Genomic DNA, 12,076 nt, shown 5'->3' with positions numbered 1-12,076 from the left:
TCAACAGCCCAGAGATCTTGCCATTTTGAATAAGCTGACAATGAACACAGTAGTCGGATTTACCAGGAAAAAACGAGCAAACTGTTTGGAAGTTGCAGTTTCTGCTTAAAGTGTACGAGATCACAGTGACACACAGCAACGCACTGTTGTGTATCATCTGATATTGCAGTTAGACAGCAGGCATACAGCAACAGCTGGGAGTAGGGAACACACGTTTCAGCTTTCCTCTTTGTCCAGGTCATTCGTTTTTGGACTGCCAATGAGGGGTCACACAGTCAGATTTGAAATATGTTTGTCAAACGTGGCAGTAATTATTATTGGTAATCATGATAGATTAGTGAACACTATCACCAGCTGCAGACTAAAACATGAGTTTTACCTGAGGTTCTACATTATATATATTTAACTAAGAGAAACATCTTTTCCCACAATGCACTCAGAGGCTTATAAGACGGGTAAGTATATTTATTTCTATATTTCTTATGGCCGTTTTTACTTTTTCATTCTAGTTTTTTCCCACTCCCTCCTCACATTTCCTCATCTACGGTACAACGACGAAATTTTGTTCTCGTTCAAACAGCTGAACGAGAAATTTCCATTTAACATCCGTCCAGCATGTTCTTCCCAGTGTTTCTGTTTCAGTGACTCTTAACTTTATTTTAGCAGTGACCATTCTGTCCATGTGTCTGAACCTTTGCTTTGAGTGTGCTCACAGCATTTTGCTCTCTCTTCTGTAGGCAGCACAAGGAGGCGGACACCGGACACTGCTCTACGGTCATGCTATCCTCCTTAGGCATTCCTTCAGTGGAATGGTGAGAATGCACCACACAAATTGAAGCCAGTGGGGAGAAGGATTAGGCAGCCTGTCACAGCTTACAGCTCACACACATCAACTTCATGATCAATGACTCCCAACAGTATATTGGGGGGAGATGGGGAGAAGTGAAAATGCTCTAACACCACGAATGACAGGACGGCTTATGTTTAAATGGGATAATTATGTGTTTATATTGTTGATAAACATTAACTATAAAGCTTGAAGCTTATTGAACTGGTCCTTCTGGAGGCATTTACCAATAATGCATTGCTACAGTGTTTGAGGACCTTATCTGTCATGATTTATTAGTAGACTTTACACTTGTTTCTCTGTTTTCCCCACAGTATCTGACATGTCTGAAGACTTCCAGGTCTCTAACAGACAAACTGTCTTTTGATGTTGGCCTAGAAGAGGATTCAATTGGTAATAACATCAGTGTTGTTTTAGTATTATTAATATACTATTATAGTTATTCACATTTAAAATTCTTTTTTATTAGTATTTTTTAAATGTTTTATTTTAATTAAATGTTTTTTACTTTATTTTTATTTCAGGTTTAGTTTAAGTAATTTCAGTACCATAACTTACACTTATTTTGTTTAATTTAGCTGCCAAACTTTAAGCTTAAGTTATTTTCATCTAATGTTTTTATTTTTATTTTATTTTATTAATGGTGTGCTTCAATGGACTCAAAAATTTTATTAAAAGAAAAAATTATCACAATAATTTTTTTTAAATGAATCATCCCCTTCAGGCCTCTTTCCGGCTGTGATTGACATTTGAACTGTAGGTAACAGATGCAGTGCTAGGACTACTTCCCAAGCTTCGAAAAGAGATCCAAAATTAAACTTAGATATCTTACTATTTTTGTGTATTGTGTCACTCAAAATAGAGAAACATGAATATCCGTATCAACATCTAAGTTTGCAAACACCCAAAAGATCTTATAGGCAATCTCAGTTCATCATGGTCCGAACTGATTGAATCATTGAGAGCTGTGGGACATTGATGAGCTGTTGCTGTATTTACAGTACATCTGGTTAATGTCCTTTAACTGATGATTTGATTTGTTCAATCAAAGGGGAAGCTTGTTGGTGGACAATTCACCCGGCATCCAAGCAGAGGTCAGAGGGTGAAAAAGTGCGCATTGGGGATGACCTCATCTTGGTCAGCGTGTCTTCTGAGAGGTTCCTGGTGAGTACCGGCTGTGTTCGAGGTTAAAAAAGGTTCCATACAACAGCAACTCATAGTGACCATGTCTTTCAAGCCCCACTAAAACACAATATAAATAGTCCATCCAACTTATGCAGTGTTTTCAGAGTCTTCTGAAGTCACGATAGATTTGTGTGTGCAACAGACTGAATTATTTATCTCATACTGTACAATATTATGCCATTTTACAAAGTCTTGATTTTGCTTTTTGGGGTCTACTAAAATAGGTTTTCATGCTTGAATGTTCATTATTTTTACATATTTAACATTTTTGCAGCACCTCTTCCCAGTCTGTCAGTAAAGCTCTGTTTAGTATGATGAAGCCCCTCCTTCCGAAAAGCTCAATGCTCTGATTGGTCGGCTGTATCAGTGTGTTGTGATTGGTCAACCTCTTCAAGCATGTTTTGGAAATGTCACTCCCCTTACCGTTTTCCGGTGTTCAACTCAACCAAGCCTCGCCCCCTGTATTCTGCCCGTGCCTTGGCCGTGAATTATTTAAATGAGAAATATTGTGACATGTTCATTCCCGGAAGAAAACTCGAGACTACAATCGAGGCGTTTCAGGAGTTCAGAAACAGTGTTTACCTACGGACAGAGAATAATCCCTTCACTTTGTGCTTTATAACTTTTCAGACCTTTCAAAGGGCAACATTACACACTAAAGAAATGTTAAAATGTAAAAAGCATAATCCTGTAGGCCCTCTTTAAAAATTGATGTTCATTTTTAACGTTATAAAATAAACTGTTGTCCTTACGACCTGCCATGAACAATTTTGAGTGATCTATTCTTTAATGGACTCAGGGTCAATTTTTAAAAATTCCCAGATAAACTTTTAACTTTAAGCAATGCAATAATGTAGTACATAGACTGATAGTCTGTAGTAAAAAAAGAAAAAGTTCTTCTATAATTTCTCATTATAATTTCATTTGTGTCTGGAAAAGATGGCTTTGCCAGATTTGCTGACAGTTAATATACCTCTTCTAATGCAGAGGGAGCCCATCAGTTTTAATCAAGTAAGTTGTCATGGTGACGTGCTCAGCCTTTCAACAGAGCACCGAGTTCCCCTAGACGCGCTGGAGGAGAATGGAGAGAGAGAAAGAGGTTTTACCCCAGTTTGTCAAGTTTCAGGCTTACTGGATTATATTGGACCTGCAGAGTGCACATTATTTTGGAGGGTGTAAAACCCCTAATAAAAGTTTTAACCCCAAAAATAATGTTTTCAAAAAAAAAAGAAAAAAAAGAAAATTGGTTGTCTTACAAAATACATTACCGTTTACAAGTGGGCATATGTCTGGGGTTGGTAAGATTTGTAAAACATTTTTTTGAAAGAAGTCTCATATATTTTTGTGAAATATTATTTCAATTAAAAAAAATTTTTTTTTAATTCTTAGTTTTTAAAATGTAATTTATTTGTGGTTCTTTATCCTAAAATGGGTAGCCAGTGTAAAGATGGCAGAATAGTGGAAATATGATCCCTCTTTCTTGTGTTTGTCAACAACCTTGCTGCCACATTTTTTCCCCGCTGAAGACGTGACAGCGAGATTTTGCAGTTGAAAACTGAATTGATTAGTTTGTCAAGCTTTAACTCGGTGTGAAAAATAAATCCCATATTCTTGGCAGAAGTATGCAGATTTGATGATAGAGGACCTAGACTCGTTGCTGGAAAGTTTCAGTTAACTGGAAAAAGTTATTATTCATCCAGCATTTTACATAGAGATTTAGACATTCAGAAAGTTATTTAATGGATTTATCATCTACAGACTTCATGGGCAAATACATCTGGGTGTCATCAGCGTAAAAATAATATGAAATACTATATTTAAAAAAAATAGAATATGTAATGAAAATAACACTGGTCCCAAAATGGCCCCAACTGACTCTCTGTGGTAAAAAAATCCCAGGATGTATTTCGAAAAGAGTAGGGGTGTAACCCCGGCATCATGGCCAAATTTGCCCAGTGGCCTCTGTCCATCATGGCCTCCTAATCATCCCCATATATATATACTGTATACTAATTGGCTACATCACTGTCTCCTCTCCACCAGTAAGCTGGTGTGTGGTGGGCGTTCTGGCGCAATATGGCTGCCGTCGCATCATCCAGGTGGATGCTGCACATTAGTGGTGGTTGAGGAGATTCCCCCTTCTATGTAAAGCGCTTTGAGTGTCGAGAAAAGCGCTATATAAATGTAATGATTATTATTATTATAAAATAGAACCTTAAGAGACCCCACAGGTTATATATATATATATATGATGAGAAATTTCCAATTTTAACAGAAAAGGTTCTATTTTGAAGATAAGAGGCAAACTAACTTAGGGCAGTTCCTTGGATGGCCACATGCTGCCGTACACGTTCAATAAGGATAGAATGGTCAATCGTGTCAAATGCTGTGCTAAGATCCAGCAAAACAGTTTTCAATAAAATGTCATTATCTACTCTAAGTAAAGCTGATTCTGTGCTATGACCTGATCTAAAACCAGATTAAAATGTATCAAAAACATAATTTTCTTGTTAAAAATGAAGTTTAAACAAGTATACATATTACATGAGACCTTTCAAAATTCTTCAGAAATATTTCACATCCGAAAGTCATTATTATAATTCAGGCACTGCTCCCATGTTTGATCAGATCAGTTGCATTGTTTTTGTACCAGCTTTGAATAAACTAATAAACTACACCAGCCTCTAAGTCCACTGGAATGGGTTGGGGAGCTGCTCATGCAGAGAGCTCATGTTCTGGGAAAGGCAGTCCTGTTTGTATTTTTCTAGACAGTAATCTTTTAAAAACAGATTTGTAACTCAGATGCTGACAACACAGACAGGCTGGCAGAATCAAGGCCACATGGCAGTATCTCTTTTTCTGTTCCCTTTCGCTATCTCTTTCTCTCTGTCTCCCTTGCTCTCACTTCCTCTCTCTTTATTTTCGATTCTGCAAGCACAAACATGCACGCATAGTTAGTTTAGTAAAACACTTGTCTCTTTCTCGCTTTTGCAGCATCTCTCCATCTCCAATGGAAGTATTCAAGTGGATGCTTCTTTCATGCAAACCCTGTGGAACGTTCAGCCTACCTGCTCCAGAAGCAACGTGGCAGTGGGTGAGTTAACTTAATGCTGTGTAGTCTAGCTTTACTAATTGTAAAAGCACCGTTGATTGTTAGGAATTGTCTCTCTGTTCCCTTGTCTCTGTAGGATTTCTTCTGGGTGGGCAAGTGATGCGCTTGTTCCATGGGCACGACGAGAGTCTCACTATACCAGGATCTGAACAAAGTGAAGCGCAACAGAGGTATCTATCTATCTATCTATCTATCTATCTATCTATCTATCTATCTATCTATCTATCTATCTATCTATCTATCTATCTATCTATCTATCTATCTATCTATCTATCTATCTATCTATCTATCTATCTATCTATCTATCTATCTATCTATTTATTTATTTATTAGGGGTGGTTAATCTGTCTGATTTCCCGATTCGATTACGATTATTGAAGTCCCGATTCGATTACAGTCGATTTTCGATTATTAACGATTCTCGATTATTGATTTTCCATTTCACAACAGTAAATTCACTACAGTAAAAATCACAACAATAACAAATTATAACAAACTTCAACATATTCTGAATCTCTATTAACATTAAATACGGATGTCCACGCATCACATGTTACAGCTATCCTACCCGCTTTCTTCAGTGATTCCATGACTTCGGTTTTGGTCTTGTTGTAGAGTGTGGGGATCGCTGTGTCTGTAAAATATCTCCGAGATGGGACGTCCCTGGTTCTCAACGACTGGATGCAAATCCTTGGCAATAAAAGTTGCGATTGATTGTGTAATGCGCTTTGCCCTTTCCGAAGCTTTGACAATATTGTTTCCACGCTTCAGAGTTCCGTATTTTGCGTTCCGTCAGTATTAGACAATTGGCAAAATAGAAAATATCCATCCATCGATCTGAGAAAATATGTCTACTAATCTCTTTATTTCCTATAGAGTGGTGAACTATGAGACTGGTAAAGGAGGGTCCAAGGCCAGGTCTTTATGGAGATTGGAGCCTCTTCGGATAAGGTAAAATCAAATACACACTTTCTTACCTGCTTGTGCACACACACACACACACACACGCACGCACGCACGCACGCACGCACGCACGCACGCACGCACGCACGCACGCACGCACGCACACACACACACACACACACACACACACACACACACACACACACACACACACACACACACAGAGAGAGTCTGGTTCAGTAAATGTTTTATGCCCCAGACTCGTTTCTCCTCCTCTGTCTTTTCCAATTATGCCCAAAAGGGTAGTTCAAAGTCAGGTCAGTGAGCAGCGCATGTAATCCATGACTTAGAGAATCGAAAGGTTTCCTAATCTTCTGCAAAGTCCTATGGATTGATTAAGCATTAAAATAGATAGCGTCTCATATTTGAAGATGAAAAGATGCATACTCACAGAGGAGTCTTTTTTCTTGACTTATAGCTGGAGTGGGAGCCACATCAGATGGGGTCAACCCTTCCGCCTGCGCCATCTCTCCACCGGTCACTACCTGGGCCAGACAGAGGACCATGGCCTGATACTGATAGACAGAATGAAGTCTGACACCACTGCAACTGCTTTCTGTTTCCGGGCAAGCAAGGTTTGAACCATTTATTTTAATCCTGATTTTAGCTTTTAATTTTTGTTTGAGCTAATCAACTTCATGCCAACTGAGTCAGTAACATTGCTTATATTTATAGTTTTTTTCAATTGCTTACACACTAAAATTAAAACTTTCCCACAATTAGCAAAACCTTACACTCAAGGAGCAAAACACCGGCCTAGATTTGCACAACTGTAAGCACATTGTCAGCTTCACACTTTTTGCAAAACATTACACACAGTGATTTGCAAAACACTACACACACTTTTTGCATGCATTTGACACAGAAATGTATCATGATGTAATTTCCTTGCAATTTCAAAGCAAAGGCTTTCCGATGAACACACCCATGAACCAATTGGTTAAACACAGCCACCAGATGTGCACACACACTGGTGCTTAAAGGGTTAGTTCACCCAAAAATGAAAATAATGTCATTAATGACTCACCCTCATGTCGTTCTAAGCCCGTAAGACCTCCGTTCATCTTCGGAACACAGTTTAAGATATTTTAGATTTAGTCCGAGAGCTTTCTGTCCCTCCATTGAAACTGTATATACAGTATACTGTCCATGTCCATAAAGGTAATAAAAAGATCATCAAAGTAGTCCATGTGACATCAGTGGGTTAGTTAGAAGTTTTTGAAGCATCGAAAATACTTTTTGGTCCAAAAATAACACAAAATAAGACTTTATTCAGCATTGTATTCTCTCCCGGGTCTGTTGTCAATCCTTCACAGTTACGCTGATGGCGTAAGACGCTGATGACGTGTTATCTGGTGCGCCCGAGCTTCATTTATAGACGCACGCTGTAAAAGTGTCTCATCCGCGACATGCACATTTACGCACCATTAAAAAAATGAAATCCACGCAAACAATGTAGAATAGCTTGAATATAGCGTGCGTCTCCCTCAGACTGTAAACGAAGCTCGGGCGCACCAGATAACACGTCATCAGCGTCTTCCGTCAGCAGCGTCACTGCGGAGTCCTGAACGCAGATTGACAACAGACCGGGGAGAGAATAAAATGCTGAATAAAGTCTTATTTTGTGTTATTTTTGGACCAAAAAGTATTTTCGATGCTTCAAAAACTTCTAACTAACCCACTGATGTCACATGGACTACTTTGATGATTTTTTTATTACCTTTATGGACATGGACAGTATACTGTATATACAGTTTCAATGGAGGGACAGAAAGCTCTCGGACTAAATCTAAAATATCTTAAACTGTGTTCCGAAGATGAACGGAGGTCTTACGGGCTTAGAACGACATGAGGGTGAGTCATTAATGACATTATTTTCATTTTTGGGTGAACTAACCCTTTAATTGTAGACACACCAATCAGGTTTAAGCACTATAAAAAGTCAACAGGTAAGTTCACCTGTCTTCAACAATACTGTAATACTGTATGAAAACTGAATTTTTTTTTGTAATGAATGTTTTGTTGAAATGTTCAGTATTGACTGACTTGAGTACATGAAAAGAAATAAATATTTTCATTAGTCTGCACAATTGGTGTCATGTGGTGTTGGTGAATTTATTTTTACACTTTCTCTGTGTAAATGCTAAAAGTGTTTTAGGTTGAGCACAGGAGTGTTTAACTGATTCAAACAGAATCAGACCATATGATGGCTGTGTTTATGTTATGACAACAAAATAAGGTTTTTATAAGACATTGTTTTGACAAAAGTGTTCCATTTTGCAAATAATCTGAGGTGTTGTGTTACTTTGGTGTAGTGTTGTGCTAATTGTGTGTAGGGTTGTGAAAAACCGGGCCCTGTTTTCAAAATTGTGCTTAAGCAATTGAAAAAACTGTAATAGAAAATTAAATAAATGAGACGAATCAATGACTTTCAGAGCTAGACCGCTTCAGCTATTGGAGAAACTGACTTTATTAGATTGTAGCCCTGCTAGTCAGAGCTCAGACTCTGTAATTGCTACATGTGTTTCCCCAATTACTAATCCTCAGTGCATTATTACTGTATATTGGTGTTTCATTAGCCTTGCTCTGCTGCAACAAGTAGAGGTCATAAAACAAGCTGCTCTACTTTCTATTTTATCTCAATAAAGCTTACACCTTACCACATGACAGTGAGTTGGCACAGTAATGGCAGGACTTGTGCAATTTGTCTTTCTCTTCACAGGAAAAGATTGACTCCGGCCCAAAGCGTGATATTGATGGTATGGGGGTTGCAGAGATCAAATATGGTGATTCGTTCTGCTTCATCATGCACGTGTCCACGGGCCTGTGGCTGTCCTACCAAGCGCCTGATGCAAAATCTTCCCGCCTGGGACCACTGAAGAGAAGGGTGAGAGATAGTGTCCTTGTGCTTTTTTGTCCTAAGAGGCTGAAACTATCACCGAGCTCCCTCTCCAGGTCACACGTACACTTTGAATGACACACACATCTTTTATGACATCATGTGCCGTAAGTAATGATCCCATTAAAGATTATGGGGCTCACAGGATGGTCTAATGTTGGCTCAAGCTTAACCGCAGTGGCTTCTGTGAAGAGTGTAGGATATACGAGGCCATGGTTTAAATGTGATAATGAGGTAGGCATGGTGACAGTGTGTTTTTGGGGAGTGGTCAGGATTACACGTTCACATGCACATCTTTCCAGCCTTTTGGTATGCAGCTTAACTCTGGGCTAAAGGCCAGAAAAAGCATGCCACCTTTACGCACAGTCCAGGCAGCCAAAGTCGTAACTTTGGTGACACTTGATTTGATTTTCACTTTGAAAATATTGAACCAAGATTGATTTTTTTTTTTTTTAGCTTATGAAGTCTGCTAGACAGACTCTGACTTTTGGAGGAGGTGCCAAGTTGAATAGATTTCATTGCCCATAGATTTGTAATGGCTTTTTTTACAATTAGTACAGTAAGTGGCCTGAATCTAAGCACTAATGTTGACATTAAAAAGTGGCTTCATGAGCATCTTGTCCGAATGCTAGATTAGAAAAGTACTGATAAATACAGTATGACCACAGACTCTGACACCGTGTCTAACCAGACGCAATGCGATAAGATTCCAGCGACAAATAATTTGACTGTCCTGTAAACGATTAATCACGATTAATCGAATCCAAAATAAAAGTTTGTGTTTACATAATATATGTGTGCGTACTGTGTATTATTATTTTGTATATATAAATAGACACACATGCATGTATATATTTAAGAAAAATGTGTTATTTATATATAAAATAGTTCTATTTATATATAATATAAATCATATACAAATATATGCAGTATACAAATGCAAATATTTCTAAAATATATACATGCATGTGTGTGTATTTATATATACACAAAATAATTATACACAATACACACATATATTATGTAAACACAAACTTTTATTTTGTATTCGATTAATCGCGATTAATCGTTTACAGACCTATGTCCACAACAGATTCGACGCAACTATGGGACGCGATGTAACCTATAGACAATCAAAAATCACAGCCAATCAGAAGAGCGCGTGCGCGGGCTCTCTTGGCAAGCTCTCGACACTCTCTCAATGAAATGGATAAGTACATAATCAAATTCATGAATATTACACCATTTTAACACTATTAAAAATACATAGGCCTACTGAGTTAATGAAACAATCATAGAATAGGCCTACACTTGTCTGTAAACAATGAGTTGACAGTTTGAACGTAGGCTATATATAAACGCTATATATTTGAACGCTATAAAAGACACACAAAATGATATTCAAACTCACTCAGACGCTTTTTATATTAAATAAAGCACATAAACAGTAGCCTACCTGAGATAATCATACTTTCTCCCCGACGTCGAAGAAATAGGAACCGTTTCTAAAATAGAACCGTCGGGTGTCGCCGTTGCGGCTGATTAGGACAAAAACTCTGATTAACATGGAAAAGATCATTTTGTCGCTGCGTTGCATTGTGTGAGTTAGGACATTACATTATAGCAAAACTGGTAATGCATCGATGCGGGATTTATAATGGCCAGAGCAGGGTGACCGACATAATCGGATTTAGTGTGTTGTACAAAACTCTGAGGCCACATTTAAAATCTGGGACTCAGATTTACACCTGAAGATGAACAAAATTGCAGCTTAAAATAAATGAGCAATATTTCAGATTCTGCACTATTTCTTAGTACAGATGGTCAGATGGTCATTATTAAGAACAAATTACAAATACTAATATAGCCTACTCTGAAATTAAAAAAATTTCAGAAAATTACAATTGTTATACTGATAATATAATTTGTGATAAAAAAAGTAGATTTTGTCATAATTTACTCACCCTCATGTCGTTCCAAACCCGTAAGACTTTCGTTCATCTACAAAACACAGATTACGATATTTTTTAATGAAATATAAGAGATTTCTGTCCCTCCACTGACAGTCTGCACAACTACTACCACTTTGACGCTTCAAAAAATTCATAAAGAGATCGTAAAACTAATCTATCTACTAATCTCCAATTTTTCTGAAGAGACACAGTTGAGAACAGAGAACAGTTTGAATTTAGGCTTTTATTCCAAATATAAACACTGATCAGCAAACATAAACAGAAGCTCAACCGTATTGCGCGAGAACAAACCTCATTGGTTCTCACACGTCAAGCACGTTTACCACAACTGATGTGTGAAAGCCTATATTCAATCTGTTTGTCATATAAAGCGATTATGTCTCTTCTGAAAATACAGACTAAATATCTCAATTCATATGGATCAATTTAATGATCTTTTTATGAACTTTTTGATGTGTAAAATTAGTACGGTAGTTATGTAGACTGTCACTAGAAGGACAGAGATCTCCTTTAGATTTCATGATTAAAATATCTTCATTTGTGTTCCGAAGATGAACATCTTGAGGGATCATGAGGGTGAGTAAATGATGACAGAATTTATGGAATTTATTCATTTTTGGGTGAACTAACCCTTTAAAAAAAAAAAAGCAAAACTTTTGAACCTTGTGTATCTGAACTGGTTCGTCAGCTGTTTTACTTTTCAGTCAATGCTAATGTACATTTACGATGTGTACAGGCTGTCCTGTCTCTTGAGGGCCATATGGATGACGGGCTGACTCTGCAGCTCTGCCAGCACGAGGAGTCCAGGGCGGCTCGCATCATTCGTAATACCACCCACCTCTTCACTCAGTTCATCAGGTACAAGACTCACAGAGCTCAAATGCTCAAATAGTACAATAGAAAAGTACAATGAGACTAGTTATTAAAGGGGTGGTAAAGTATGATTTCACTTTTCTGACTTTAGTTAGTGTGTAATGTTGCTGTTTGATCATAAACAACATCTGCAAAGTTACAACGCTCAAAGTTCAAAGCAAAGGAAGATATTTGCTTTTAAAGAAAAGGACTACAACAAACGGCTGGTAGGAACTACACGACAT

At 37.8% G+C, this 12,076-nt stretch overlaps 1 protein-coding gene across 4 annotated transcripts in view; it reads left to right on the top strand.

Annotated features, from left to right (window-relative positions):
* The window catches only part of ryr3 (ryanodine receptor 3), a 90,075-nt gene that overhangs the window by 20,327 nt on the left and 57,672 nt on the right, over window positions 1-12,076 (top strand). For all 4 annotated transcript variants that reach the window (XM_079583699.1, XM_079583700.1, XM_079583698.1 and 1 more), the window contains 9 exons: window positions 738-812; window positions 1,162-1,240; window positions 1,899-2,011; window positions 5,027-5,126; window positions 5,221-5,314; window positions 6,021-6,095; window positions 6,526-6,682; window positions 8,830-8,994; window positions 11,716-11,837. In XM_079583699.1, the coding sequence (XP_079439825.1) occupies window positions 738-812; window positions 1,162-1,240; window positions 1,899-2,011; window positions 5,027-5,126; window positions 5,221-5,314; window positions 6,021-6,095; window positions 6,526-6,682; window positions 8,830-8,994; window positions 11,716-11,837 (980 nt within the window). The remainder of the gene's footprint in view (window positions 1-737; window positions 813-1,161; window positions 1,241-1,898; window positions 2,012-5,026; window positions 5,127-5,220; window positions 5,315-6,020; window positions 6,096-6,525; window positions 6,683-8,829; window positions 8,995-11,715; window positions 11,838-12,076) is intronic.

The sequence above is a fragment of the Phoxinus phoxinus genome, assembly GCF_949152265.1.
Source record: "Phoxinus phoxinus genome assembly, chromosome: 16".
Lineage (NCBI taxonomy): Eukaryota > Metazoa > Chordata > Actinopteri > Cypriniformes > Leuciscidae > Phoxinus > Phoxinus phoxinus.
This window is presented reverse-complemented; position numbering and strand designations above follow the sequence as displayed.